The following is a 27675-nucleotide window of genomic DNA, read 5'->3' as shown; positions in this document are numbered from 1 at the left end:
TTATTTGGCATGTTGAAATAACATGGAAAAAATCATTATCAAATAAAAAATAATCTTGAGACTTTTTAATGTTATATTTGTACAAGTTATATATGTTCCAGAAATTATGTGAAATTCCTCAAAATATGAGATGTCTGGCATCAGAACTGAGGCACGCACTAAAAGAACTGAACCTGAGTAGCAGATTGTGGCACATGTGGATGAAGTCCATTCTGTTTCTGAAAAAATGACCCCCTGCCAGAGTTTTGCCATCCCATCTTGATGTCCGTGTAACGTGGCAACAGTCTGCCCCTGAATCAGAAAAATTAAGATGGATAAACAATGGTTGTAATTTAATTAAATGGTTGAGGCTATGGGAAACCCAGGACGGCAGCTTGGTTCTTCCAGGCTCCCTGACAAACCCCATTTTTCAGTTTTTACATTCCTTCATATACCATAGTGCATTTAAGCTGGACTTCATTCAACTGCCACTTAGTATGGGTTATCAATATATCGTGTTGTTGTAGCTATATTTTCTGGATGGGCTGATGCCCTCACAGAGATAAAAAAACTTAAAAATTGTTTCCCACTTCAGGTATGCCTTCCAAGTACTCCCTCAATCTATTTAGATAGCCTTGGTGTCTCGGGACCTGTCACTGTTTTCCTTCCCAACCTCTGTGAAATGGGATCATTACATTGATGACATAATGTTAACCTGTAAAGATTTGTCTCTGCTACAGAAAACTTCCTGAACCACGTACAACAGAAAGGATGGGCCATAAATCCACAAAAGATACAAGGCCCGAGCCTGGCTGTAAAGTTCCTAGGGGGTTACTTGGTCAGGTAAGATGTGTCCCATACCAGGCACAGTCATTGACAAGATACAATATTTTCCCACACCTAAACCAGTGAAACAGTTACAAAGCTTTTTAGTCCTTTTAGGATACTGGTGGGCTTTCATTCCCCATCTGGCTCAGTGTTTGTACCCATTATATTGGCTGGTAAAAAAAAAAAAAAGGCACTCATTGGTGTTGGGAAGGTGAGCAGGAAGCTGCATTTGAGGAAACAAAAATCCTAGTAGCCCAGGCACAGTCTTGGGTTTCCCACTTGCTGAGGCACCCATGTCTGACAGTCTATCATGTCTTTGCCAACTAGTCTGGCTTGCCTCCCGTTAACGCGGAGGCTGATGCACTCTCAAAGATCAGGACGCTGACTTCCTCACAAAAATCCAAACTAGCAGACTGGGTGCACAAACGCCGTGAGCAATGCCTGGGTGGCCGATTGCCCCTCCGCTGTATTGATACTGTGGTAGTAGCAACCAATGTTTTGGTATGTTCTCACTTGTGCCCCCGCCGCATCCCCCACACGCCAGGATGCATATACAAAGCAGCCATCCCCATACACAATGGACAGGTCTCCACTGCCCGGAGAACTCACCCTAGTATCTGAAAATCACTTCTCTTTGAAACGGCTCCTGATGGGCCCAAGCGTTAGACGTCCGAGTCCCAGCACGTTTATTAGGCAGTTCGGTCACTGGCTTGGGTCTCTGCACTGCTCTCCTAGGAGTTCAGGTATGTGCTTCGGCCCCTCTAGAGCCGAGAACGATGCCCATCACTGAGTAAGCGCTCAAAATATTTGACCGGCGACTTACAGAGAGAGTGAATGGCCAAAACGTCGAAGGTGGCTTCGCTCCTACGGGGTCTGAGGCCCCAGCAGCCTTTCGCATCTTATCCCGCCGCTGCCCTCCTACTAGCGCCCGCCCTCCACTCGCCCTCAGGGCTCCTCCCTTAGGCCCCGCCCACCGCCTGCCAGGCCCCTCCCCTCAGGCCCCGCCTCCCACTCCCCATTCTCCAGTCCCCTTTCCGCCCCGCCCACCGCCCTCCCTCCGCGCTCCTCCCTTAGGCCCCGCCCACCGCCGGCCAGGCCCCTCCCCTCAGGCCCCGCCTCCCACTCCCCATTCTCGTCCCCTTTCTGCCCCGCCCACCGCCCTCCGCTCGCCCTCCGCGCTCCTCCCTTAGGCCCCGCCCCGCGCAGCCCCGCCCACCGCCTTCCAGGCCCCTCCCCTTAGGCCCCGCCGCCGGCCCCGCCCTCCACTCCCCATTCTCCAGTCCCCTTTCCGCCCCGCCCACCGCCCTCCGCTCGCCCTCCACGCTCTTCTCCGTAGGCTCCACCTCCAGCCCCGACTGGGCGACGTGCGGAGCCGCGGGAGCCGCCGGGACCGAGGGCCGCCTTACGGCTGACGTCAGCGCGCCGAGGTCGGGAAAAGCGCGCCGCGAGAGCGTGGGCTCGCCCCTGAGCGGCGGGCCCACGGCACTGTCCTGCGGTGTCTCAGTTTCGAGCGGTCCCCCGCTGGCCGCAGCCACCGGTCGCAGTCCTTCCGCCGGCCGCAGAGCCGCGCCTGCGCAGCGCCCCCTGCCCGAGCGGGTCGCGCCGGCAGCCATGGCGCACCGCTGCCTGCTGCTGTGGGGCCGGGGCGGCTGCTGGCCCCGCGGCCTGCCCCCGCTGCTCATTACAGGCGGCGGCGTGGGCCCCAACAAACGGTCCTACCTGCGGACGGTGAGTCCCGGGCGCCCCGCGCCCTCCGCCCCGGCCCGCTTCCGGGTCCGGGGAGCAGGGCGTCAAGGTCACCGGCCCCTGGGCGCGCTCGCGGACCGCCCGGCGTCCGGGGCGAGTTCTTCGCGAATGAGGCCGCGTGCGTTGCGTTCCGGGTGGTGTGCCCCGTGGTTCTCGCGAGCACGCTCGTGCTTGTCTGACGCTGGTAGCGAGTTGGATTTTGGGAAACATGCATCTCCGGTGGAATCGGATCTTTGCGTCAGGGAACTTTCAGAGATCGTCCTCGAGGGTCCTCTGACTTCATTCATTGTGAACCAGTTTCACAAGTATGGCAACTGAGGCCTGAAAAGGTTAAGAGGAGCTTACCTGTCATATCGTCGGCATTGGTTGCCTTCGTTTTACCTTTGATAATGTTGGAAACTAGGATGCCTGTGCTCGGTACGCCTTTTAAGAGTCTACAGCATGAGCATGATGTAATAAAAGGACAGGCTTTGGGGTTAAGTTCTGTAACCTCTCTGCGCCTCCACGTTCCCATCTGTTGAGTGGGGCTGTAGCTAGCATTCTGTGTCTAGCACACAGTACACACCAATAAATACTACGTGATAGTTAATGACGCCTCATCAGAGTAGGCAGGGACTGGTTTTTGTTACATGAGGAGGCCTGTCTGTCCTCAGTAGAAGGCCACTGCTCTTGGTGATAACCAGCAGATGCAGGGCCTCCCTGCTGGGCTGTGAGAGTACATTTTTCTGAAGTGGTGGCAGCCATCTTGTTATGGGACCGGGGATGTGGCCGGAGCAGGTCTGCCTCAGGCCGGGGTGGAAGCAGCAGCAGGAGAGCCTAGGCAGGGCTGCTTGAGCCCACTAGGAAGTCAGAGGGAAGGGGCCTTGGAGACGGGTTCAGGGGGTTAGCCCGGGCGGAGCTGCCACTGCCCGTGGCTCCCCTGGTTGCAAGTCTCCTGGGGTCCGTTAGCATTTAGGAGATGCAGGCCTGTGGGGGAAGTAGAAGGAAAAGGGGATAGCTGGGGCATGCCCTGGGTCCTTTGTTTTGAGGCATTTATCTGTCTTGCAGGTGGGAGTTTCAGGGGAGGTCTCAGGGGAAGTTTTCAGCAGAATGTTCATCAGTTTTCCAGGTGTGTTCTGTCCAGGTAGTGGTCTCTACTGATTGGTCATCACCAGGGCAGGGGGTCATTAGTCATTAGCCACCTGGTTTTGCTGCTTTTCTGGGCCTGGAGCTGAAATACAACTGAGGCATAGATGTTATATCTAGGGAGGTGACCTTCTGTATCTGGTTGTAATTTGCTTGTCCAGTTTGTTCCGTTATCTGTCCCAATTTCCCTATTCCACTTGTCCTGGCTTACTGGCCTGTCTCAATCTGTCTCCAGTAAAGGTTCATGTAGTAAGTAGTGGAAGTCTGCTATTTCAGTGACACAGGTTTTTGCCGTCAGTTCTTTCGAGGCCAGCTTTGCACTGGTTTACCTAGAGGTACACATGTAGAGGCAAAGGAACATGGTGGGTTAAGGCCTTCAAGTCAGTCACAGGAATCTGCCACTTACTAGCCAAATTATTTTAGGAAATTATTTTAGCCTCTCCACTTAAAAGGGGGTATTGATAGTACCTGTGTGGAAGTAAGAAGTATCCAAACCTGTAAAGAGTTTTTATGAGTTTATATGGACCAAACTGATGACAATGCCAGAAACAGAAAAATGCTTTGGAGAAAGGCAGTTTGCAGTTTCTTTTACACATTTAGAATTAAGGAGGGAACGTAAGGAAGACGACATGAAGGTGGGAGAAAGCAGGGTGGGGATTGGATAACAGGATAGTTAAGATTATGTGTTTTCTTGAGGGTAGTTATGCTTCTGAGGGGTCTGAAAAAGAGGCATTTCAAAGGTGTGTTAGGTGCACAGACACAATGGACGGCTTGCTTAAGGCAAAGGTAAAACTTTTACTTAAAGAAGTTGTATGCCTGGGGTGTGGCTGCCCACCATAACCTTCCCAGTTAGGATCTCAGTGGTCAGGTCACCCCATGAGGTTTCTCTCATTTAGGTTTATTACAGCTTTTCTTTTTCATCCACACCTGCATTCATGATTTTTACTCTTTGCCGCTCCCTCACCAGTCTTGGATTATAGTCATCTCCTTCTACTCCATACTGCCCGGCACTCGCCCTTTTCAGTTTCTTGCATTGCATTCATTTCCCTATTTTGCCTTGCTCTAATTCCTCTCTTTTTGCCCCTGGAGATTACTGGACTTAGATATAATGAGCAGGTAGGATTTGCCTTCTTATTTTGCAGTTTTTATGTCAGGAATCTTATCTAAAAGGCCGTTCTTTGGAGTGACACTATTGTCCCTGTGAATCATCCATGCTGAGGTGTAAGGAAGTCCTCTGACAGTGATAACTGTCAGGCCAGCGTTGCTGTCCATCAAGAATAGTATCAGTGTTTCTGTCCTATTTTGCTGTGCAGAATTGTGTATTAATTTGAAGTTAAATAAGCTCATTTTTTATTTGTTTTAATTGTCATTTTCACATACCATACAATTCATTATTTTAAAGTGTACAATTCAGTGTTTTTTAGTATATTCACAACCTCATCTATGTCTTAATTTCAGAACATTTTTATCACCCCAAAAAGAAGTCCTGTGATCATTAGCAGTCACTCCCTGTTTCTCCCCAATCATTCCTCCAGCCCAAGGCAGCTCCTAATCTACATTCTCTATGGATTTACCTATTCCGGACATTTCATATGAATGGAATCATATGTGACTTTTTGTGTCTGGTTTCTTGAACTTAGCATCATGTTTTCAAGGCTTATCTATGTGGTAGTGTTTATCAATACTTCTTTTTTTTTTATGGCTGAATAATATTCCATTGTGTGAACATACCACATTTAAAATCAATGGAAGCATATCCATTGATTTTAGAGTGGAAGGGGGAGAGAGAAACATCAAATCTGCAGCCTAGGTATGTCCCTTTGCCAGGAATCAAGCCTGCAACCTTTTGGTGTACGGAATGATGCTCCAATCAGCTGAGCCACCCTGCCAGGGCTACATTTTACATTTTGAGGATTCCAGACTTTTCCAAAGTGGCTGCACTATTTCCCATTCCCACCAGCAGTGTACGAGGACTCCACTTTTGTCCATATCCTCACCAGTAGTTGCTATTGTCAGTCTTTTTTACTATTGCCACACTAGTGAATGTGAAGTGGTTTTTATATGGTTTTGTGATGTTTTACTTTTCTCATCAGACCATAAAGGAGGCAAATAATGATAGATGCTAATATAGATGAACTTCACTTTAAACATTCTCTTCTGTATTGAAAAGCTTGTCCTCCCAAAATATGGGGGTGAATTTTTACTTTGCAAAAGGATAAGAGTACTTGAACTTTTTCACTGCCAAATTTGGATATATTCCCTCAGTGTGCCTTACCTTTGCTTTTAACTGTGCAGCTAAAAATTTAATAGGAAGCGTCCTCAGTTTGTTTACATTATCCTTTGATTTATCTAGGTGGTACTTACACACAACTTTTTGGCAACATGTTATTTAAAGCAAAGGTGTATCTGTAATGGGAGTTGTGTAACCAGGGTTCTCACTGGAATGACACTATATCAAGTATCTTTAGCAAATGTTCCTAGTATAAGTGTTATCAGTGATGTTGGACCATAACTTTCTTATCTTTAAACTAAGATAAATTTAGTATTATGTTTATAAGCAGCATTGTTCTGTAATTTCAGGTAAGTAATCTTTCAGTATTACCCTGCAAATTAGTCAACATGGAGCAGCAGATTTTCGGTGTCTGAGTTTGTCTTTTGAATGCTGCAAATTATGTAAACAATACCCAAGTGAATGTGTTGGCAGAGAGTGTAGTTGGGCTACAGTTCTAACTTATGTGTGAGTTTGAAGTACTCTTGTGTTCTGGATTGTGATTTATGTCGCTGGACGGAGTGGCCCAGTGCCAGACAACCCTCGACGTCCCTGGACAGCATCTTTCTGTGCTAGTCTGTAACCACCTGTTGAAAGGAGAAACATTTCATCCACATTATGATATTAGGAAGTGAAGCCCTTTAAAAAAATTCTTTATTTTAATGTAATTCATACTTTCATATGTGTCATGTTGCAGCTTTATCGCTATGCTACAGCTCAAGCAACGACCAGCAGAAATTCTCTTTTGACAGATGTAATTGCTGCTTATCAAAGATTCTGTTCTCGACCTCCAAAAGGTAAACACTTCGACCATAATGTTCTACCTTCTTGTTAAAGAGCCATGCCACAGTAAGTGTTTACTAAGCAGGTGCATAGGTGATATTTCAGGTTGTCTCCTCCTGTAAGCCACCCTACCTCCTGTCTGATGGTACACCCCTGGGTTGTGAAGTGTATTAGACCGATTTAGTCCTACATAAGAAATGTTATACTTTTAGTTTATGCTTTTTAATGATGTGTCAGTTGCTTTAAAAACAAACACATAAAACCTGATGACTTTTAGTTTGAGGACATGTATTTTTCCCCCCCTTTTCTAACAGGATTTGAAAAATACTTTCCTAATGGAAAAAATGGGAAAAAAGCTAGTGAACCTAAAGAAGCTATGGGAGAAAAAAAAGGTACCTTTTAAAAAGATTATTTTTTAATTTACCATTTTCCTCTAACATGATGTTGGTGATAGTTTTCACTGAACAAGAGTGTTATCTTAAGGCAGTTCTGAAACTTGTAGGTTATAAGTACACACAGTATTATAGACCTGGTGTCTTATTTTACCTTTCATTTTCTCTTTATATTTTCTTGTCATTTTTCAAGTTGAATTAATTTAAGGTCACCTTAGAGATGTTGACTGACCAGTTATCAGTCATATTTAACTGTATATTTAATGAATATATTTGATACATAATTTAAGCCACTGAGAAAAAAATCTTAGAAATATAATACATGCAATTTATTTGACACATATGGTGGTATAGTGCATTTTTTCAAGTTGTTCTCAGAGCCTTACGGGATTCAGATGGCTATCTTCTCTGTGTCTTCACATGGCCTTTTCTCTATACACGTTTGTATCCAAATTTCCCCTATTTATGAAACACCAATTAAATTGGATTAGGACCCACCCACATGACCTCATTTTAACTTGATTATTTCTGTTAAGACCCTAACTCCAAATACGATCACTAGGGGTTAGGACTCCAACATATGAATTTGGGGTCAGGGGGACACAATCAACCCATGACAGTGACTAATTTCAGATTCTTGTAAACTAATTTTATGTGGGTGGGTTTTTTTGTTTTGTTTTGTTTTGTTTGTTTAATAAGCCCATTATCAGGATCATGTCTTTCCTACAAAAGAAACTATTAACTGTTCACTTCATAGGCATGGGAAAGCAGAGCACTTTCTTTTTACCTTCAAGTGGGAACTTAGGAATTCACTTACCTGCATTCACATCCTAACTCTCTTTCACTTAACACTGTAACACTGTCACTTAACACTGTAACAACCTATTCAACAAGTTAAGCTACAATTTCTTCATCTGTGAAATGGGTGTACTCACCAGGTTATTGGATTATTGTGCAGATGTCATGAGATAATGTATGTGAAGCACTGACAAGTCTCCTTGAATGTTAACTCTCTGTATTAGTCTCATCCTTCCTCACAGTATTTTATTTAGTAACTGATCGGTTGCCATAATATATCTTGTAATAAGTCTTTTATTAAACTGTTCATGGCAGTATTGTTGAGAGATATGAAAACCTGTTATGCTGCTGTATACACTCTTTGCTTATGAACAGAATCAAAGTCAGCTGCTACCCCACGACCTTCCGGAGGAGGAGTTGGTGGCGGTGGAAAACGAGGTGGCAAGAAAGATGATTCTCACTGGTGGTCCAGGTTTCAGAAGGTTTGATTCTAAACTGTGTGTTAATTTTGAGGATCTGGGGTGGCCCCAGGAAAGTTAGGAGGCAATAATGATGTTGGGAGAGATTTGTGTCCAACATAACGTAAATCCTATTGTCACATTTCATTCTTTACAGAAATTGTCTCTTTCTTTGCCCAGGGTGACTTTCCATGGGATGACAAGGAATTCAGGATGTACTTTGTCTGGACTGCTCTGTTTTGGGGTGGAGTCATGTTTTACTTCCTATTCAGGAGCTCCGGAAGAGAAATCACATGGAAGGACTTCGTCAATAACTATCTTTCTAAAGGAGTAGTAAGTATTTTATGGGATTAGTGGCTGTTGTGGTTGAAAAGGTGAAATTCCATGGGTTAGACCAATAAAGTGACAGTCAACAAGTTAGCCAAGCTTGTTCATTGTAAAGTTACTATTTTCATATTGGATTTTTTTAAAGCTGAAAAGTACTGGAACCAAAAAACCTGTTTATATTGACCCAGCAATCCCCAAATTTGCCACGAAATCCTTTTGTTTCACTTCATACAGGAACCTAGTTTTGGAACCACTGCTCCCAACTCTTGCTCTTGTAGCCCTCCCTCTGCTTGCATTGTTTTCTCATGTGCCCTCAGCTGCCTCTTTTCCTTGGTGTAGTGTGCCAGCCTCTCACGGTTCCTTCACATCTTTACTGCTTTAATCTCCTGTGGGCTTGGAATTGGATAAATAAACCACTCAGAATATTTATTTATTTTAAAAATATATCTTTATTGATTTCAGAGAGAGGAAGGGAGAGGGAGAGAGAGATAGAAACATCAATAATGAGAGAGTCACTGACCGCCCTCCTGCACGGCCCCCTCTGGGCATAGAGTCCGCAACCTGGGCATGTGCCCTGACTGGGAATCGAACCACAAGCTCCTGGATCATAGGTCGATGCTCAACTGCTGAGCCATGCTGGCTGGGTGTCACTCAGAATATTTAAAGTGAGACCAGACAGGCTCTGAGGGCTGCTCAGGAGCTTTTGTCACTGCCAGCTGGGTCTTTACCCACTAAGACCCTATTTCAGCATTTTTAAGATACTGTTGATTGTAAGACATACATTATTTTGGTGTTTTTTAAAAAAGGCTCCTCTGAAACGGAAATACCATCAGTTGTGAAATGTGTCATAGTTTCTGAGATGTTAAAATATGAAAAATGTCCAGCCTAGAATTGATGAAATATAAGTAAGAGAACCAGAATTAGGCTGTTTTGTAACTTTGGGGAAATTATTTAACCTCTCAGTACTGGATTTTTCATCAGTGAAATGGATAAAATAGAGATATTAATACCTATTAACGTATAAAGAATCTAAAATTATTTTTAAATGTTGCACAGTAAGGTGAGGACAGAAACAATGGAAATAATTACTCAGATTTTTGGAGCAAGTGTTTCTCTCATGAAAGTGACAATATTATATCTGTAATTTCCAGGTTTTGTAGGGAGCCTTCTTTGGTGTGGAGGGGGCTGCAGTTGTCCTCCAAGGGTAGTGGCAGGTCCTTGGGAGGATTCCCCTGTAGCTGAGTCTCCTCCTGAAATGCTGGTTTTGTGGAATCAGTCTATCATTGTCCTAACAGTTTCATGGGGGTAGAGTACTTCAGTTGCTCCTTTCTAGAAGGACTGCTTTTAGAAACAGTTAGTCCTGTATTCCAGCTCCTCCTGGAATTATCTGGGGCTCCCTCATTTTCCAATTTGACTCTTACCTTCCAGACTTCCTGCCAAGATAGACTTTATTAGAGCAGGAAGCAAGCTTATGCTCTGAATCAGCCAAAGGCCCTGGGATAAATTTAAGAGTGTTCTTAAGAATCTGATATAGTTAGAAGTTTACAGAAAAAAAGTTTAAAACATTTTATACCCATAGAGTGGCAAAAATTAACAAGTCCTATAATAGCAAGTGATGATGCGGAGCAATAGGAATGTTTTGCCAGGGAGTGTGAGTTGGACAGCAATTTGGTACTATCTGGTAAAAGTGAAGATGTGTATACTCTGCAGCGTAGCCTTACTGACCCTTCCACAGGTACCCATCCCAGAGAAATTTTTGAAGATGTGCCCAGGAAGGTCTGTGCAGGAATGTTCATAACAGCATTGTTTGTGATAGTGAACCTTTTGAAACAGCCTAAATGTCTTAACACGAGAATGGATGAATAACTTGAGGTGTGCTCATAGAATGGAATACCCCACAGAACTGACATGTTAGCATGGATAAACCTCACAGATATAATGATAGGAAGAAAGAGAACATTGTAGAAGAATACATACCAAACGAGACCATTTTTAGCATTTAAAAACAGGCTAAAGTGAGTGTATGTTTAGAGTTACTTTTGTGCGTAGCACAAGTGCTTTGGGACAGTCAGCACCTAATACAAAGAGTGGCCACCTCTGAGGAGGGGAGGGCGAGACTGGTGGGTTCAACAGTGTGTGATGTTCTATTTCTGAAGCCAGAGTGGGGAACATGGGCATCCTTATTCATTATTCTTTGTTTGTCTGAAATATCATATGCATTTTAAATGAGCTTAAAAGAATATCTCAGGTCTTTTCTATAAATTTATGTTTGAATATTTAACTCTTTAAAATTCCAGGTAGACAGACTGGAAGTCGTCAACAAGCGTTTTGTTCGAGTGACTTTTACACCAGGAAAAACTCCTGTTGATGGGGTAAATGATTTTATTAATTGATGTGCATTAGCTATAAATTAACTTTTCAGATTTAAAGCTGAAAAGCAAACATTACCTCATATACACTGGACATACCAGCACTGGGCAGTGCAGCAATTGTAATCTTCACCATCATAGGTGAGAATGTGCATGTTGCGTACATAATTGTGGTATGAGGATTGGGTCAGTGGTTTTGTTTTGGTTTTAGTAATCATTTTGGCCGTACATTTAGGAAACAGTGAAATCCCAGGTTTTAATATTCCCATATCATCTATGGTTTTTCAAGACTGAGAAAACAGTTGTTTGGTTAGGAAAAATATGTTAAAATCTGAATTGCTTGCCTTGAGACAACTTTTTCCAGATCTGCTTAAGAAGCATTCTGCTCATATCTCTCTCAACCATTTTGTGATATATTAATTTAATTTCTTGTTTTTAAAATAATTTGTATTTCCTGTCCAACCATTTGAACTCTATTCCAGAGACCCCAGACTGGCTTGAGGGGATCATGGGAGGAGGGAAAGAGAGGGGCAGGTGAGGTTCCCAGGTGACTCTCAGTCCTCCCTTGGGCCTGACCCTTGCCTCCCTCCCATCCTTAGTCCTTTAGTGTCTGAAGTCTTACCACCCTCCCCCAGTGCCAGACCTGTCTCCAGGTTGCTTCCCTTCTCTCATAGGATGATTTTGTTTAACTATTTCCTAGTCATCCCCCCTCGATGGGGCACCGTTTTAAGGAAAACTAGAGCTGATGGTGACCATCTCTCTGATAAACAGTAAATAAAAGAATATCCATGTAGTCATATGACTCTGGTATTTTAGTCATTTTTAGGAAAGTTATTTTCTCTTAATTCCCCCCCCCCCATTCTTTTCACCTTATGATGAAACAACCATTAATAAGTATGCTACTTTTTTGTTTTCCTTAGAACTACCCCTCAGACTTTTAGTGCTGGGAATTAATTGGCACTCCTTTTAAGAGCACAGTTTGGCGGTATGTATATCAGCAGTTTTGAAAGTACACACCGAGTAATTTTGCTTCAGTAATAATCCTCGGGAAATAATTAAGGATGCACATAAAGATGTCTGTATAGGATGTCCTCCAAAACATTATTTATAGAGCAAAAAATTAGAAATAGATAAATTAGGCCCTGGTTAACATTAGGGCTCTTCACTTTCCTTGAGCTTTAATCTCTGCTGCAGAAAGGGCTCTCAGTGGGCAGTACTCTTCCCCGAGGGCAAGTGTCACATTTAGTATTGGCAGGCACAAGCATGTACATGCGGAATTCATACCATTTTATTATGAATTTCTTTCTCTTTCTCCTTCGTATTAAAGTTAAGGATTTATACCGATTTCTTTTCAAAATTGTGCACGTACTTTGTGATTGTAAAGGGGGTATTATGAAATCTTGAAGAAATGGCATCAAAATTGCTAATAGTGTTTATCTCTGGGTGTTGAGGTTATAGGTGCTTTTTATTTTCTTAGTTTTCAACCAAGAACATGTATTGCTTGCTTGACAGACTTTATATTGAGCTTTCAGAAATGGAATAAGTTTTTTAGTGTCCTACGACTTTTGGCATATCAACAGTAATTACTGTGTTGTATAAATACATACAGCTTTGGAGTGTGACAGATTTGGCTTTACATCAGCTCTTTTGTTTTGGAGGACATCCTATATAGACATCTTTATGTGCATCCTTATTTATTTCCCGAGGATTATTACTGAAGCAAAATTACTCGGTGTGTACTTTCAAAACTGCTGTATACATACTGCCAAACTGCTCTTAAAAGGAGTGCCAATTAATTCCCAGCACTAAAAGTCTGAGGGGCAGTTCTAAGGAAAACAAAAAAGTAGCATGCTTATTAATGGTTGTTTCATCATAAGGTGAAAAGAATGGGGGGAGGGGGAAATTAAGAGAAAATAACTCTACTTTCTACTAACTGTCTGGCCTAACTCCACACTTCAGTTTCTTTATCTCTAAAATGGGAACAACAGTAATACTGTTTTAGGGCTTAGTGCTTAAATGAGAATTGTGAAAGTCAGTGGTGGTTTTCAAACTTCAGGGTGCATAAGAATCACCTGGATTGCTGGGACCCATCCCCAGAGGGTCTTATCCAGACTTTGTCCCCAGAATCTCCATGCTGCTGGTCCTTGGTCCACCCTGATTATCTGATGTGAGTCATGCATTTAGCATATTGCCCAGTTGATAGTAGATTCTAAGAAATTGTCGATCACATGTGGTTAATCTGTTATTGACATGTTTTGAGGCTTGAAATCACAGGAATTCTGTAGCTTTGTCAGTGAACAACTTACCAAGAATTATTGTTATAAAATTTACTCTCCATCTTTTGTTTTTTGATATATGGAGAGAGATACCAGAGTGATATTTCCCACACAGAAATATTGGTTGGTGGGAGGAATATGGGATGAAATGTTACTCTCTTCTGTGTACACTTCTGAATTGTCTGAGTTTTATATCATAGACTTATTGTTTTGATTTAAAAAATATTTTTAAAAGCAATTGCATGTTTGAGGATAAACGGTATTTTTGTGCTATAATACTTGCAGAGTGCTGGAACAGGGTCTGTTATATAGTAAAACTTCATAAATGTGAGTTGTTATGATTAATGTTTTCATGGTATAAGAGCAGTAGTATGATATACTATTTACAGTCAGTGGCTCTGGAGCCAGACTGCTTGGGTTCAGATTCAGCCTCTTACTACTAGATGTGTAATCATGGGCAAGTGAAGTCACCCCTATGGTTTTCCCATCTGTGAAATGGGGGCAGTAATAGTCAGGGCTGATGTAGCACAATATGGAATACTTCTGTGCTGGGGTAAAACAGCCATTGCCTCAGTCCCTTCAGGTGTTCCTCCCTCGGGCCCGGCCTCAGTAACTTGGACTGAGTAAATAGAAGGGTAATAGGGTAATGGTGAGGGGGCCTGCCTAATGATAAGATTTGGTTATCACCCCTGGTGATAGTTCCTACTTCTTAGAGTGCCTATGAAGGTTGATGAGTTAATGTATACAAAGAACCTAGAACAGTGCTGACATTTATAAGTGCTTAATAAACTTTGGTTGTTGTTATTGTGTCACATTAGCTTTTAGTTTGGGAATAGGTAGCTGAGAAATAACTAGGAAATGGAAAAGAGGTAAAATAAGCATATTTATTTATGAAAAGATAAAAAGGGTTGTGTTTCCAAATAGATTTCTTATTCTTTTCAGTTTATAATTTTAGAACCACTGAGGAATATTGCTAAAGAAATGCTTATTTGCCAAGAATTGCCAGGTATTCTCACTGAGTGAAACTTAACCATCATATCATTAAAACGAGTCTTTTATTATTGTTGGGTTTTTTAGTTCATAAATTTTTAGTATTTCTGAAAATTTTTTTAAAAGCTGAACCCTTTAGTGAATTAAACTCTTGTTTCCCCTTGATTCTTAGGATATTTTGTTTTTCTGTTTTTATAGCAGTACGTTTGGTTTAATATTGGCAGTGTGGACACCTTTGAGCGGAATCTGGAAACTTTACAGCAGGAATTGGGCATAGAAGGGGAGAATCGGGTACCCGTTGTCTACATTGCTGAAAGTGATGGGTAAGAAACAGTGAAAATACATAAACATGTTGAAAACAGTTCTTTGTGCTCTACATGGTTCAGTGTGTTCTGTCACCAGGTGACAGGTTACACATTACATTGTCAAACAGGCCTTTTTCAGTTTGGTCAGATTTTTTTAAACGATTAGTAATTTACTAGTTTTTGCAAGTAACTGATTTTCTACAAATTTATATTTATCATGATTAAGCAGTGATTTGGGGTATTAATGTCCAATGCACTTTTAGTAGGATTTTAGCATAAAGAGTCCTGTTGTGTTCAAGAGTGGCATTTCAACCTTTTAACTACATTACACTTATATTTCAGAGTTTTCCAAGCTTTTTAAGTAATTCTTCTCTTGTCAGAACTGCTGCTTCCCTTTAATAAAACCACTTAGAAGTCTGGGTCTTTCAAGAAGGACCCGTTGATTTCAAGAGTCACTTTCTTTGAGCTTTCCTAGGAATTACATTGTCTTTGAGTGATCATCTAGGTACAGCCAGGTAGATCACCTGGCAGTTACCCCATTTGCATTAAATACGGAAGGCATACCTTGCTCTAGAGTTACGAGTTTGAGAGTGAAAATAGAAGTAAATCTTAATTTTTCTGTGTATTCTTTCATATACAGAAAAACAAAGTTGGTGTGTTAATTGAGCTGATAGTGTTTCTCAGTTTTAGGGACTTTTTTGAATCCTGGTTTGTGTAAACCTACAATCTACCTGCAGTATTTAGATCTAGATAGCCATTGAAATTGTCTCACATATAATATAATTCTCGGCCCCTGACGCTATCATATAATTATTTAACTTTATAGGCTGGTGCTGAAACATTACAAAAAATATGATTGCACCATTCTTTAAACTTTTATTGTCAGTGCTGTCAGTGCATTTTTTTTTTTCTTCTCCAGAAATAAACCAAAGGTAAATTTTTCATGGTTCTTGCTGCCCTCTGTAGGAACATTTAAAGTATTGTAAAGGATGAAAAATTTGGAAGTAAATCCTGGTTTTTGTTTTTGTTTGTTTTTGTTTTGTTTCTCACCTAAGACAAACAGACAAAAGGTAAAAGGCATTCCCAGGCTTTAAGCCATTTCTGGGCACATCCCTCCAGAGCAGACATCAGGTTGGAGGGCAAACCATTTTTCCTGCAAATCTCTCTCAAGCCTGCACAAGTCGGACGGAGTGGCTGTGCAGCGTTCATCACCATTGATACAGCATATGCAGCACAGTAATTATTGCTGCCACTCCATAAGCAGTAGGACTAAAAATCTTGTATCTATATCTGAAAGTTCAACATAAAGTCTGTCAAGCAGACAATATACCTTCTCTGTTGAAAACTAAGAAAATACAAAGAAAATAAAAATTGTCTGTAACCTCCACATCACTTTTAGCACTTTTGATGCTGTTCCTTCAAGATTTTGTAATGCCCCCTTTGCAGTCATGACGTACATGCACAATTTTGAAAAGAAATCAGTATAAGAACTGTAATATGAAGGAGGAAGAAAAAGGAAGTAATTTGTAATAAAATGATATGACTTTCAATTTGTAAATGTTTTTGTCTGCCAATACTAAATATAAAAAATGTATACAGGACTTTTAAAACTGTTAACTTAGCAAGGATTTGATATTTGGAAGACTTTTCATCTTTTCAGAATAAATGAGGCATTCCAATAAGAGAACTAGAATTTCTACCCAGGCTAATACCAGGAATATGTCTAAATTTTTAAGTAATTCAGAAGAAATTTCTTTGAAAATCGGCTGTAATGATAGTAAATCACAGGTCTGCACTGTACATAAATGGTGGTTATTGGGATAGGAATAAAGTACTGATACATGTTAAGAATAGGATTTTCTTTTGGTCTTTGTGCTTCTACTTAAGTGATATTGATGCTAAGATTCTGTGTGCCTCAGATAAAATACTATATGTTCAGGTTTTATAAAAATAGAAAATATATGCAGTTATATCCCAAGCAGTTATCAAAAAGTATATCTTGCTTCCTGGCTGGTATGCTCAGTGGTTAGAGCATCAGCCCATGCACTGAAGGGTTGCAGGTTCAATTCCTGGTCAAGGGAACGTACCTGGGTTGCAGGTTTGATCCCAGCCCTGGTCAGGGTGGGTGTGGGAGGCAACCAATCGATGTTTCTCTCACATCAGTGTTTCTCCCTCTCCCTGTTTCTCTCCCTCCCTCTCTCCCCCCCATCACCCTCCCTCCCTTCCTGTTACCCTCCTTCCCTCCCTTCCACTCTTTCTAAAAATCAATGGAAAAAATATCCTTGGGTGAAGATTAACAAAAACAAAAAAGTATATCTTATAAAACATTTAAAAAGCCAAAGATTAACCGTCTTAAAAGTATGTTGCTGTTGTGTGTGATTCCCTTTTTAGTTCCTTCCTCCTGAGCATGCTGCCCACGGTGCTCATCATCGCATTCTTACTGTATACCATACGAAGGGGGCCTGCTGGTATTGGTCGAACAGGCCGTGGGATGGGTGGACTCTTCAGTGTTGGAGAAACCACTGCCAAGGTCTTAAAGGATGAGATAGATGTGAAGTTCAAAGATGTGGCTGGCTGCGAGGAGGCCAAGCTAGAGATCATGGAATTTGTGAATTTCTTGAAAAACCCAAAGCAGTATCAAGACCTAGGAGCAAAAATTCCAAAGGTAAAATAAACTTTCAGATTATTTCCAATTCATTAACCCCCCCAATTTTTTGCCTTATTTCTTGATCTCTGAAGTTACAATTTTATGAAGTTTGATTCCTCATAAAGTAGCTATTTTCATCCTTCCTCTGTCTTAACTTACTAGTCTCTGCTTAATTCAAGAGTCTTTTTTGGGTTGCTTGGTCTGTGTGAAGGTGAAGGTGTGTTCTTGCATGTACTGTAGTGTGTATATTCGAAAAAGATTTGTGTTTTCTCCTCTTGGAAGCCTTCCTTAAGTTGCCTTCCTTCTCCCTCCAGTCTGATTTAGACACCTCATTTCTTAGCAGCTGTAGTGCCCTGAGTATATAACTCCCTGCTGTCAGCCAGTGGAGTCCCTCCTTCAGCAGGTATGAATAGATGGTCTTCCTGGGCTTGGCTCTGAAATTCGTGGCACAGGACTCTGTGGAGAAGAGCCAGACACCACTGATTCTTGCCTTCCCTCCTCCTAGCAGACATCCTTGTGACCACAGCTGGTGATGGGCTGGCCTTACTAATCTTTATACTCCCAGGACCAGCCTCAGTAATTAAGTAAATTAGTCAAAAAATTTTAACTAATTCTTTTAAAAATCCATTAATAAAGCTTACTTTAAAGGAATCCTTTGTAAAAGGAATCATCATTTCCTTGATTTCATTTCCTACCCATATGGATAAAAAGCCATATTTTATAATTTTACAGTTTGTTATTAGCTTACTTAAGTACCTGTACACATCATACTTAGGCATCCTCACAACTTAAGTAATTATAGTGTTTAAGTAAACATATATATATATTTTTTAGTTCACCATTGGTTATTAGATTTTTACTTCATTTGTGAAATTCTAAAGGGAATAAAATCAGAAGAATGTAAATTGGGAGTGTGATGTGTGTCCTTAAATTAATTACGTAAACCTCAGTTGGTTTATTAGTAGTTTCCTAGTTTAAGTCATCCTTTATATACTGTTAGAAAGGTCTGAAAAGCAACACTAAAAATCTCATAAAACAAAGTATTTAAGGTTTCTCATTCTGATCAAATTTTTTGAAACGATATAGTCTCTAATAATACTTTTCTTCCTCTTACTAATATTCTACCATACTTCAAATGATTAAGAAATATTTAGTGTATATCACTAAAATTTATACAGATTTATACCTAGGAATTATCTATGGATTTATGCAGTTTACTTTTCTGAAATTCTAGTTCATATACTTTCTTTTTTTTTATATCTGAAGGGTGCCATTCTCACTGGTCCTCCAGGCACCGGGAAAACACTGCTAGCTAAGGCCACAGCTGGAGAAGCCAACGTCCCTTTCATCACTGTTAGTGGATCCGAGTTTTTGGAGATGTTTGTTGGTGTGGGTCCAGCTAGAGTAAGTCTTTTGTTTTATTCTGATGGTGCGGCTCCCCCCTCCTCCTCCTCTGTGCCCCTGAAATGGGGATTTGGTAAAGATGGCCCTTTGCCCTGGAGTCCCGTGGAGTGACTCCTCACCAGTCTCTCACTGCCTTGAACATTCTTCCAGGGAAGAGCCTCAGTAAGGCTTCCCCCCACCTTCCCCGACCCTGACCAAGATCGCAGTCTGTTAATTGGGTTCTCTTTTTGTTGCATTGTAAGAGTTCTTTATATACTCAGGATACTAACCTCCTAGTCAGATATATGATTTGCAAACATTTTCTTCGATTCTGTGAGTTGTCTTTTCACTTTCTTGATAGTAAAGCACCAGAGTTTTAAATTTTGAAGAAGTCCAGTTGTTGCTTTTGCTTTTAGTGTCAACTAAGAATCTATTGCCAAATCAAGGTTGTAAATGTTTACTCCTATGTTTTCTTCTAAGAGTTTTGTAGTTTCAACTGTTTCACCTAGATCTATGATTCAATTAATATGATCCATTTTGAGTTAATATGTTGTGCTATAAGGTTCCAACTTTATTCTGCATGCCTGTATCAGGTTTTCCTAGCACCATTTATTGAAAAGACTGTTATTTCTCCTTTGAATGGTCTTGGCATTCTTGACCATAGATACATGGGTTTATTTCTTGACTCTCAGTTCTACCTTATTGACCTATATGTCTGTCTGTATGCCAGTACCACACTGTCTTGATTACTGTTGCTTTGTAGTAAGTTTTGAAATCAGGAAGTGTGAGTATGGATTAATTTTTAAAGAAACACTTAAATTTTTACTCTTGTGTATTTTACCAGTGTCTATAATGTTGCCTTTTTTTTTAAAGCATTGTAGAAATGCAGAGTGCTATCACAATTACTTTCCTAAACATTGGGATACAATTTACAATCAATAGCAAAGGGTTGTGTTTTCAGTGGGCAGCATTTTTTTCGTTCTCAGTTTCAAGTATAGTAATGATGGGTCTGAGCATTATTGGTGTCTTAGATTAGATGAACTATGATAGGTGGAGTTGGCAGGTTCATATGGGTTTGATAAGGGAGATAAGTCTTAGTAAAATGGGGGAGTATGGGGGAGTTGAGTGTTTATAATGATGGATCATGGAATCTAATATGGGCAAGGAGGGAATTGAAGACCAGAGAGGAGCAGTAGATAGTAGGAAAGCAGTGGGCCTAATGGGATGGAGAGCTAAGAAGTAGGTGAAGAATTGGTTGTGGAAGCTGCTTGAGTATGTGGGTGGGCCAGACCATCAGGAGGGTGGGTGATCAGAGAGTAGACTGCTTGAGGCTGATTGTTTAGAGGGGACCTTGCAGTGTTGGTCATGTCAGAGTGGAGCAAAAGGTGATTGCAGTGGTGGGTCAGGGAAATGAGAAACCAAGACCCACACGAATGTGGAAATCACTAGGAAAACATTTCCTGAATTAAAGTTTACAGCACTACCGTGTTATCCTTTTGTAAACCGAAGGTGTGCATTATTCATTTGTTGGTGTTATAAAGTAGCAGATTTTATTAGTTCTTGTTACATGTACAAGAATTTATGAAATTCTAGAAGTGATAATTGCTCACCTTAAGTCAGTCACCCTCCAGGTTACTTGTCACTTCACTCCTTTGCTGCTTATAACTTTTAAAATACGTGCTGTACTGTGTATAGCACAAAACACCGGTCTTCCTGTGGGGCAGGAAATTCTGTTTATTTTTTATTAGGAGGATAAATAGTATTCATTTGTCAAGTGACTTTAGTGTTTATATTTTTATCCAGGTTCGAGACTTATTTGCCCTTGCTCGGAAGAACGCCCCTTGCATTCTCTTCATTGATGAAATAGACGCCGTGGGAAGGAAGAGAGGAAGAGGCAACTTTGGAGGGCAGAGTGAACAGGAGAATACACTTAATCAGTTGCTTGTGGAAATGGATGGTCAGTATTCAAGTCTTTTGTATTTTAAACTACAGTCTAATTGTTTTATATATTATATCTCAAAGGAGAATCCTTATGCTCATATTGAATACCAAAAAAAAAAAAAGCCTTTTCTATAATAAATGGCCTTTTTAAAGGCTCTTTTATACCAGTACAGATAACAGCAAAATATTCTTGCCTGGAAGCTTGCCATTACTTAATATTGGTGTTAAGATGGTATTTGTACCTGGTGTTGAATAGGAGAAAAATTGGTGAAATGATTCACAAAAGATTTATAGCCTCATTCTCAAAACTATGTATGATTCTGAAGCATCAGGAAAAGCCATGTGTAACCACGTGTGAATTTGGCAAATTTCGAATACTCTTTTACTAAGAGAGTAGCAATCTTTCCACGTTAGTCAGCTTTTTTTTTTTATTTAGGAAAGCCAATTCTTAGGATGTGCCAGGTCCTTCATGCTATAAGATATGCGGATGGTGTTGAGTGCTCAGAAAGAGGAGACACAGTGCTGTGTATTGAACCAGTTTTCATTACTGAGTGGGCATTGTATCCAGAATCAGAAGACAGAGCTCCTTCTCCACTCTGATGGATAGTCCTCGTGTAGCGCCACATGTCTCAATCAGAGAGCCATATTTGGGGGAAATTAGCTCCTGAGCTCTTTCAGCGTCAAGGTCCTAAAGATACAGGCTTTGCAGCCATGGCCTTGATGTTTGAGAAATGGACAATAAAACCAAGTAAGTTTAGCCTGGAGAAATGGTTAGAGGTGGAGGTTGATACCTGTTCAAATATTCAGTGGCTGTACCATGGTCCAGGGAGTTTAGACACATCATTTGCAGGTTTTAATCTTACTGATAGTAAAACATTTTTAAAATTGATAACAATCTAAATTTCTAGTTAAGTAAGTTAACATCTTTGATCATTGGTCTTTAGAAAATTGATTCTTAAAGTTGATTCTTATGTATGACTAGTATCATTAAGGATAGTAGCAATATATCTGTAGTGCTCGTACATTCTTCACAGGCACACTTACTTTTTGCCTCATGCCATTTAATAATTGTATCTTCATTATTATCTTTTCAGGTTTTAACACAACAACAAATGTTGTCATTTTAGCAGGCACCAATCGACCAGATATCCTAGATCCCGCACTGATGAGACCAGGGCGCTTTGATAGGCAAATCTTTATTGGTAAGATGATTTTCATTGGGTTTAGTCCAGTTTTCATGAGGATGTCATTGTTTCACTGATTTTTTTTCCTTAAAAATAATTCCTCAAGGACCACCAGACATAAAAGGAAGAGCCTCTATTTTCAAAGTTCACCTCAGACCACTAAAACTGGACAGTACCTTGGAGAAGGAGAAACTGGCAAGAAAACTTGCATCCTTAACCCCAGGGTTTTCAGGTGAGTGGAAAGTAACCTTCTGTCCTGTTTATAAGTCCTTTAAATCAGTGACAGTTGCCAGGTATCCATTCACTTTGTTACCTGTCATCTTGGGGCTTCCTAAGTACATAGTCTTACTTTTTTATTATGGGAAATTTCAAACATATAACAGAAGTTAAGAAAATCATGTAGTGAACTCCTCTGCACCCATCACCTAGCTTTAGGAGCAACTCTTAATTCATGTCCAATCTTATCTATACCTTTACCCTCTTCCTTCTGTCTCTGGATAAATTTGTTTGTGACAAATTCCTTGACAGCATATCATTTTATCTATAAATGATACAGAAGTTATTTGGGTTTTTTAAAAACAACTCAGTACTGGGATAAAATTAACTTACTATCAAATTCACCTGTGTTGAAGTGTACAGTTCAGTGTTTTTTAGTATATTTACTAAATATAGTTATGCAACCAATCACTATACAGTAATTTAAAAATATGTTCACCCCAAAAGAATCCATTAGCAGCCACTCCCACTCAGCCCTAGGCAACTCCTAATCTACTTGTTGTTTCTATAGGTTTTTCTATTCTAGACCCTCATATAGATAGAATTATATAACATGGTCTTTTGCATCTGGCTTCTTTCATGTAGCATAATGTTTTCAGACTTCATCCATGTTGTAGCACGTGTCAGAATTTCATTTTTTTAATGGCTGAGTAATATTCCATTGTATGGATATACCACATATTATTTATCCATTCATCATTTGATGGACATTTGGGTTGTTTCTCTCTGGGCTGTTGTGAATAATGCTGCTGTTAACACCCATGTACATATTTTAGTGTTTTCTTTTCTCTTGGTTATATACATAAGAGTAGAATTGCGGAATAACTTTTTGAGGAACTGCCAAATTGTTTTCCACAGTGGCTGCACCATTTTACATTCCTATTAGTAGTGTGTGAGGGTTCCAGTTCCCTTCGCATCCTCATGAACATTTGTTACTGTTTGTCTTTGTTACTGTAGCTATCCTAGTGGGTATGAAGTGGTATCTCAAGGTTTTGATGTGTATTTCTCTAATAACCAGTAACGTTGGGTATATTTTAATGTGCTTATTCCAAGAGTTTTTAAGTGCACAGTGTGATTCTTTCTTCCCATTTGCTTTCTCCCTCTTTCAAACTTAAAATGAAATAAAAAGAAACATTTGAAAAGTATGAGAAGATTCTAACAAGTTTATTGTTAGAAGATAGCATCTCAAATATCTCAGGGGTCCTAACTTTATACTTTTTGTTTTTGGACTTTGAAATTTATAACATTTAATATTTGTTGAGCACGTACATTGTGTTATAGTTTATTTGCATTACCATATACTTTGAAAAGTTAATTCAAAAGTCTTATGGCTCTAGAAAGCATTTGGAAAGTTTAACTTGTTTGAATGCACTAGGTTATTTTAATGCTTATGTTTTTTTTTATTATATTTCAGCATATTGTGTAATATCCACATAAGTCACTTTCCCACAGAGATAGGACTTAGTTAATTAATGGGCATTTTTAAATACTATCTTAGTTTATATGAGCCATATTGTATATAAAGGTAAATCTGTGCCTGTAATTTTCCATTTACTAATACTTGTACCTCAGTTCAAAGGGCCAGGATTATACTAGGCTGTTATTGAGTGCTAGAATATCTTAGGGTTGTCATCAGTCAAACTGAATTATATTTACATAAAATCCTTATCCAGCCTGTTGGTTGAGAAATTGACTCTGGATTTGGTTGTCCATAATGTGTGACTAATCAGTCTGAGTATACATATTTGGTGACTAAGCTGTTCTGTATATTCATTTTGTAGGAGCTGATGTGGCTAATGTCTGTAATGAAGCTGCCTTGATTGCTGCGAGACACCTTTCAGAGTCTATAAACCAGAAACACTTTGAACAAGCAATTGAACGAGTGATTGGTGGTAAGGGAACTGTATATAACTCAAGTCAAAGGCTGATAAGATGAATTTGAGGCCAGGAATTTTTGGCAAGATCTAGAAGCAAAGTTTATTTTCCTAGCTGTGGGGCTCACCATGTACCTGCTGTGTTTCTTTGGTGCTGTGAACCCCTGCCCTCCCCTGCAGTCTGCATGGAGATGGATGGGGTAGGTGTTGGGTAAGTCAGATGACAGCCCACCTACTGCCTCACTTGCATGGGCAGCAAGCCCAGTGAGGTGTCTTCCCTTGAATGATTCCAATCTAGTTTTTTATAAGTGCTCACAACCTTCCTATTTCCAAAAATTTCATTTCACTAGTTAAATGTGTTCTATGTAGATACAGGTGATGGATAAACACCTCCAGTGACTGTTTAACCAGGAAATGTTCACCCCGCCAGCACGGTGGGGGATGCAGATAACACGTTTTCCATGCTTTCTAGAGAGCTTACAGCTTAACACATAATAAACATAATTAGCCATTCAAAAACTTGGGCATTCGAAGGAGAGAAAAGACTGTGGTCAAGAGGGCTACACAGAAGAGGTGGGATTTAAACTGGGTTTGGTAGACAGATGGGGTACCGTGTGAAAGTGGCACGAACAGAAGGTGGTTTGTAGATAGTGTTGCATACACTCTGTGTTTCGTGCAGGGAAAATAAACTAGTGAGACTCAAGTTGCTGTGGGAAGGAAGGCAAGGTTGAAAAAAGTTATTTAAGTCCTGATTTTAAAAAGCCTTGAATGTTAAGCTCAAGGACTTTTTAAATGTCCTGTGGCCAGTATGGAACTAGTGTGGGTTTCTCCGGAGCCCACTGAGCAATATGATAGTTTCGGAAAGTGAATCTGACTCTGAAGAAGAGGGAAGCATCTGGAGACAGAGAACCTTGTAGTCACTCATGTGAGGTAGCGGGTTTAGCATAGATAATCCCAGTGGAAAGAGGCAGAAAAAGCACAGCCTGACAGGCTGCAGGAAGAACAGAGTGTCTGAGGCAGCTGGTTTGGCAGAAAATGAGATTTGCGGGGTTTGAGATGCAGAATTCAATGTTAATCTGGAGCACTGCAGTGGTTCTGGCTGGGTTCCTGTGGTGTGAAGGTGGGTGAGAAAGTTCAGGGAGCAGGTGCCTAGTAGAAGGAACAGGGGTCCACGTGGTAAGCATTGCCAAATGTTCGCATTTGGTAGCGGAGGAGAGAAAAGTGAGTCAGCAAAGTCACCAAAGCTTGTGTGCTACAGACCCAGAAGGTGCATCACCAAATAAGACAAGAAGTGCCATTAAAGGGGACTCAGGTTGGAGGTGAAGGAGACAAGGGCAGTGACATGTTTATTGAGGAGGGGTTGGCAGCAGGGTCAAGTGATGTGGGGACGTTAGGGAGACTGGCCTTTGGATTTGGCAGTGAGGCTGTTCTTGGTGACTTTTGACATGACAGTTTGAATTGAGTGGAGAGTACGGAATCAGATTAATGGAGATTCCAGTGAGGATCTAGAGCTAGGATAGTCACTTGCTTAGTTTCGGTTAGGGGCTAAATAACTGTAATGAATGAGTAGACCACTTATTCTAGAAATTTGTTAATGAAAAGAAAAAAAATCTAAGATGTAGAATTGCAGATGGAATTAAATCACCGTAGAAACGTGAAAACTGCGTATTTGTGCCTTTTTAAGTCAGGGATGCTATCAGTGCTTAGCACAAAGTGAGAGTGTAAAAGAAAACAGGGCAGCAGGTAGAGTAGGAGCCTTGCTCTGAGGTGGGTGGACACTTGCTTATCTCTTCACAGTTCAGCCACTGTAAACCAGCCATGGGAAGTCCTTGTTCTGTAATAATATACTGAAAATGAAAAATTCTAATGATAAACTATGGGGAAATTTTTAGTTTTTCAGGTAACCAAGAACTGCTTATCTATGGAAAACAGGGCTTGTTAACACACTCTCTGTAACTTCCCACCCTTGGATATACTTTCCACCTGTGGTATATACATACTTCTCTTATGTTGTGTCATTGGGAACATAGCACTGTCTTTTTAAAAAATCTTCTAGACTCCTTAATATGTTATCACTTGAGAAATTCAGATGAATTATATTGAACACAACAAAACTACTTTTGTCATGGTGTGATGATTGGTATTAGTACAAACTTTGTGGTTAGTTTCTACATTATAAAGGTGCATACGAGATTCAGCATTCACCTTTATCCAGGCCGAAGAAGAATTGTGCATAGATTAGGGGTCCTTCAGCTCTGTAGTGGACACACAGGCCCAGCACAGGTCTCCTGGGGTTTATCTTCTCTGGTCTACCCTGCTGCTGCTTTGTCTGGCTCTTGGAACCCCTTGGGCTGTTCGTTGAGGGCGTTGGATGCTGCAGCATTGGCCTGACTTTTTAAGTCGGTATTTTCAGATTTTTAGTTTTTCCTCTGACGATTGTCTACCTTCCGTCAAGAACATAGTCTCCAGTGGCAGGCATCATTGCTTTTCCAGTGCTTGATAGTTCTGAATACCTAGACTGAGCAGTGAGTTCTTTCCAGACTTTGTTTTCTGTGAATTCTATGTTTTAAGTTGACTTAAGTGCTGACTTTTATTTTGCATTTCTGTTTATGTCCCTAAACAATATATGTGGCTCAAAAGAGTGGGAAAGTTAGGAAAAAAATGGGCCTGGGGGTAGGGGTAGTGAATGCATTTTTGCTACAGCTGAGTGTATTTCGAAGTTGATCCTTTATTTTTATTCTGACCTTGATTGATAACTTTTGGGTTGTCGAAGCATCTTAATCTCTAAATCACCTTTTAGGTAAGGCAATGTGTAGTATTGTGTAACTGTCTTTTTATGTCAGTGTCACTAATGCAGTGGTTTTTGTTTTTTTGTTTTTGCCAGGCTTAGAGAAAAAAACCCAGGTTCTGCAGCCTGAGGAGAAGAAAACTGTGGCATACCATGAGGCAGGTCACGCGGTTGCTGGCTGGTATCTGGAACATGCAGACCCACTTCTGAAGGTAAAGCAGTTTGTGTTGAACAGTAAGTAAGCCAGATGGTTGTGTGAGGAATTGCTTGAGGAGAACATTGCACTCTCTCAAAGGATAAATAGATGAGATGTTTAAATTTAAAGAAATTTAGAAAACATCTAGTAATAACCGTGGGATAAAGTGGTGACACAATCCTCCCACAGATAAGTTACAAAGTTTTGGAAAGAAAATTGCTATTAAAAGGGACTGAAAATTTTCCCAGAGCAGACTAAAACTGAAGAGAGTTTACTCTCAGAAAGTAGTGGCTACAATGGGTTAGAATTGGGTGTTTGTGACTTTCTTGTCTGAGGGTTTTCCACAGCTGGTGGTGGAAAATGCTGGCCTTACTGTGTTGAAGTGGTGGAGGAGGAAAGTTCAGGATTTGAAGACAGTTTGAAATTTAATAGGAAAATCTTGGAAGCAAGAAAGCTACAGAGCAGTTGAGACCCAAATCCAAGTAGGAAGTGCCCAAATCCTTGGCTGACTACAAACCTGTGCATGCAGAGGAATATCCCAGAGAGCCTGGGAAAGTAAGCAGAGACCAAAGAGACAGGCGTGCACCAAGTGAGACTGTTAAATTTTCTTCTTTTTCCACTGAGTGTATTCCCTAGACCAGTGCAGCATTGGATAACAGGAAGCAGCATGACTGACTTGCTATGTTGAGACAGCTGGAAATTGAGGGGGGTGGTCCCCTGAAGCAAGGGGACCACAGAGAA

General features: G+C 40.7%; 1 protein-coding gene across 2 annotated transcripts in view; it reads left to right on the top strand.

Moving 5' to 3' along the window:
* The first annotated feature begins 2166 nt into the window (after nt 1-2166).
* AFG3L2 (AFG3 like matrix AAA peptidase subunit 2) overlaps nt 2167-27675 on the top strand; it is a 34067-nt gene continuing 8558 nt past the window's right edge. Inside the window, exons 1-14 of one of the 2 annotated variants that reach the window (XM_081148239.1) lie at nt 2167-2535; nt 6645-6744; nt 7045-7122; nt 8296-8402; nt 8559-8711; nt 11003-11077; nt 14542-14663; nt 17037-17310; nt 18559-18696; nt 20479-20632; nt 21711-21818; nt 21907-22032; nt 23858-23968; nt 26835-26950. In XM_081148239.1, the coding sequence (XP_081004365.1) occupies nt 2419-2535; nt 6645-6744; nt 7045-7122; nt 8296-8402; nt 8559-8711; nt 11003-11077; nt 14542-14663; nt 17037-17310; nt 18559-18696; nt 20479-20632; nt 21711-21818; nt 21907-22032; nt 23858-23968; nt 26835-26950 (1779 nt within the window). In that variant the 5' untranslated portion in view covers nt 2167-2418. Of the gene's footprint in view, nt 2536-6644; nt 6745-7044; nt 7123-8295; nt 8403-8558; nt 8712-11002; nt 11078-14538; nt 14664-17036; nt 17311-18558; nt 18697-20478; nt 20633-21710; nt 21819-21906; nt 22033-23857; nt 23969-26834; nt 26951-27675 lie in introns of both variants that reach the window. The other variant, XM_081148238.1, reaches the window with a different exon arrangement.

This window comes from Miniopterus schreibersii (genome assembly GCF_964146895.1).
Source record: "Miniopterus schreibersii genome assembly, chromosome: 10".
In the NCBI taxonomy this organism is placed as follows: domain Eukaryota; kingdom Metazoa; phylum Chordata; class Mammalia; order Chiroptera; family Miniopteridae; genus Miniopterus; species Miniopterus schreibersii.
This window is presented reverse-complemented; position numbering and strand designations above follow the sequence as displayed.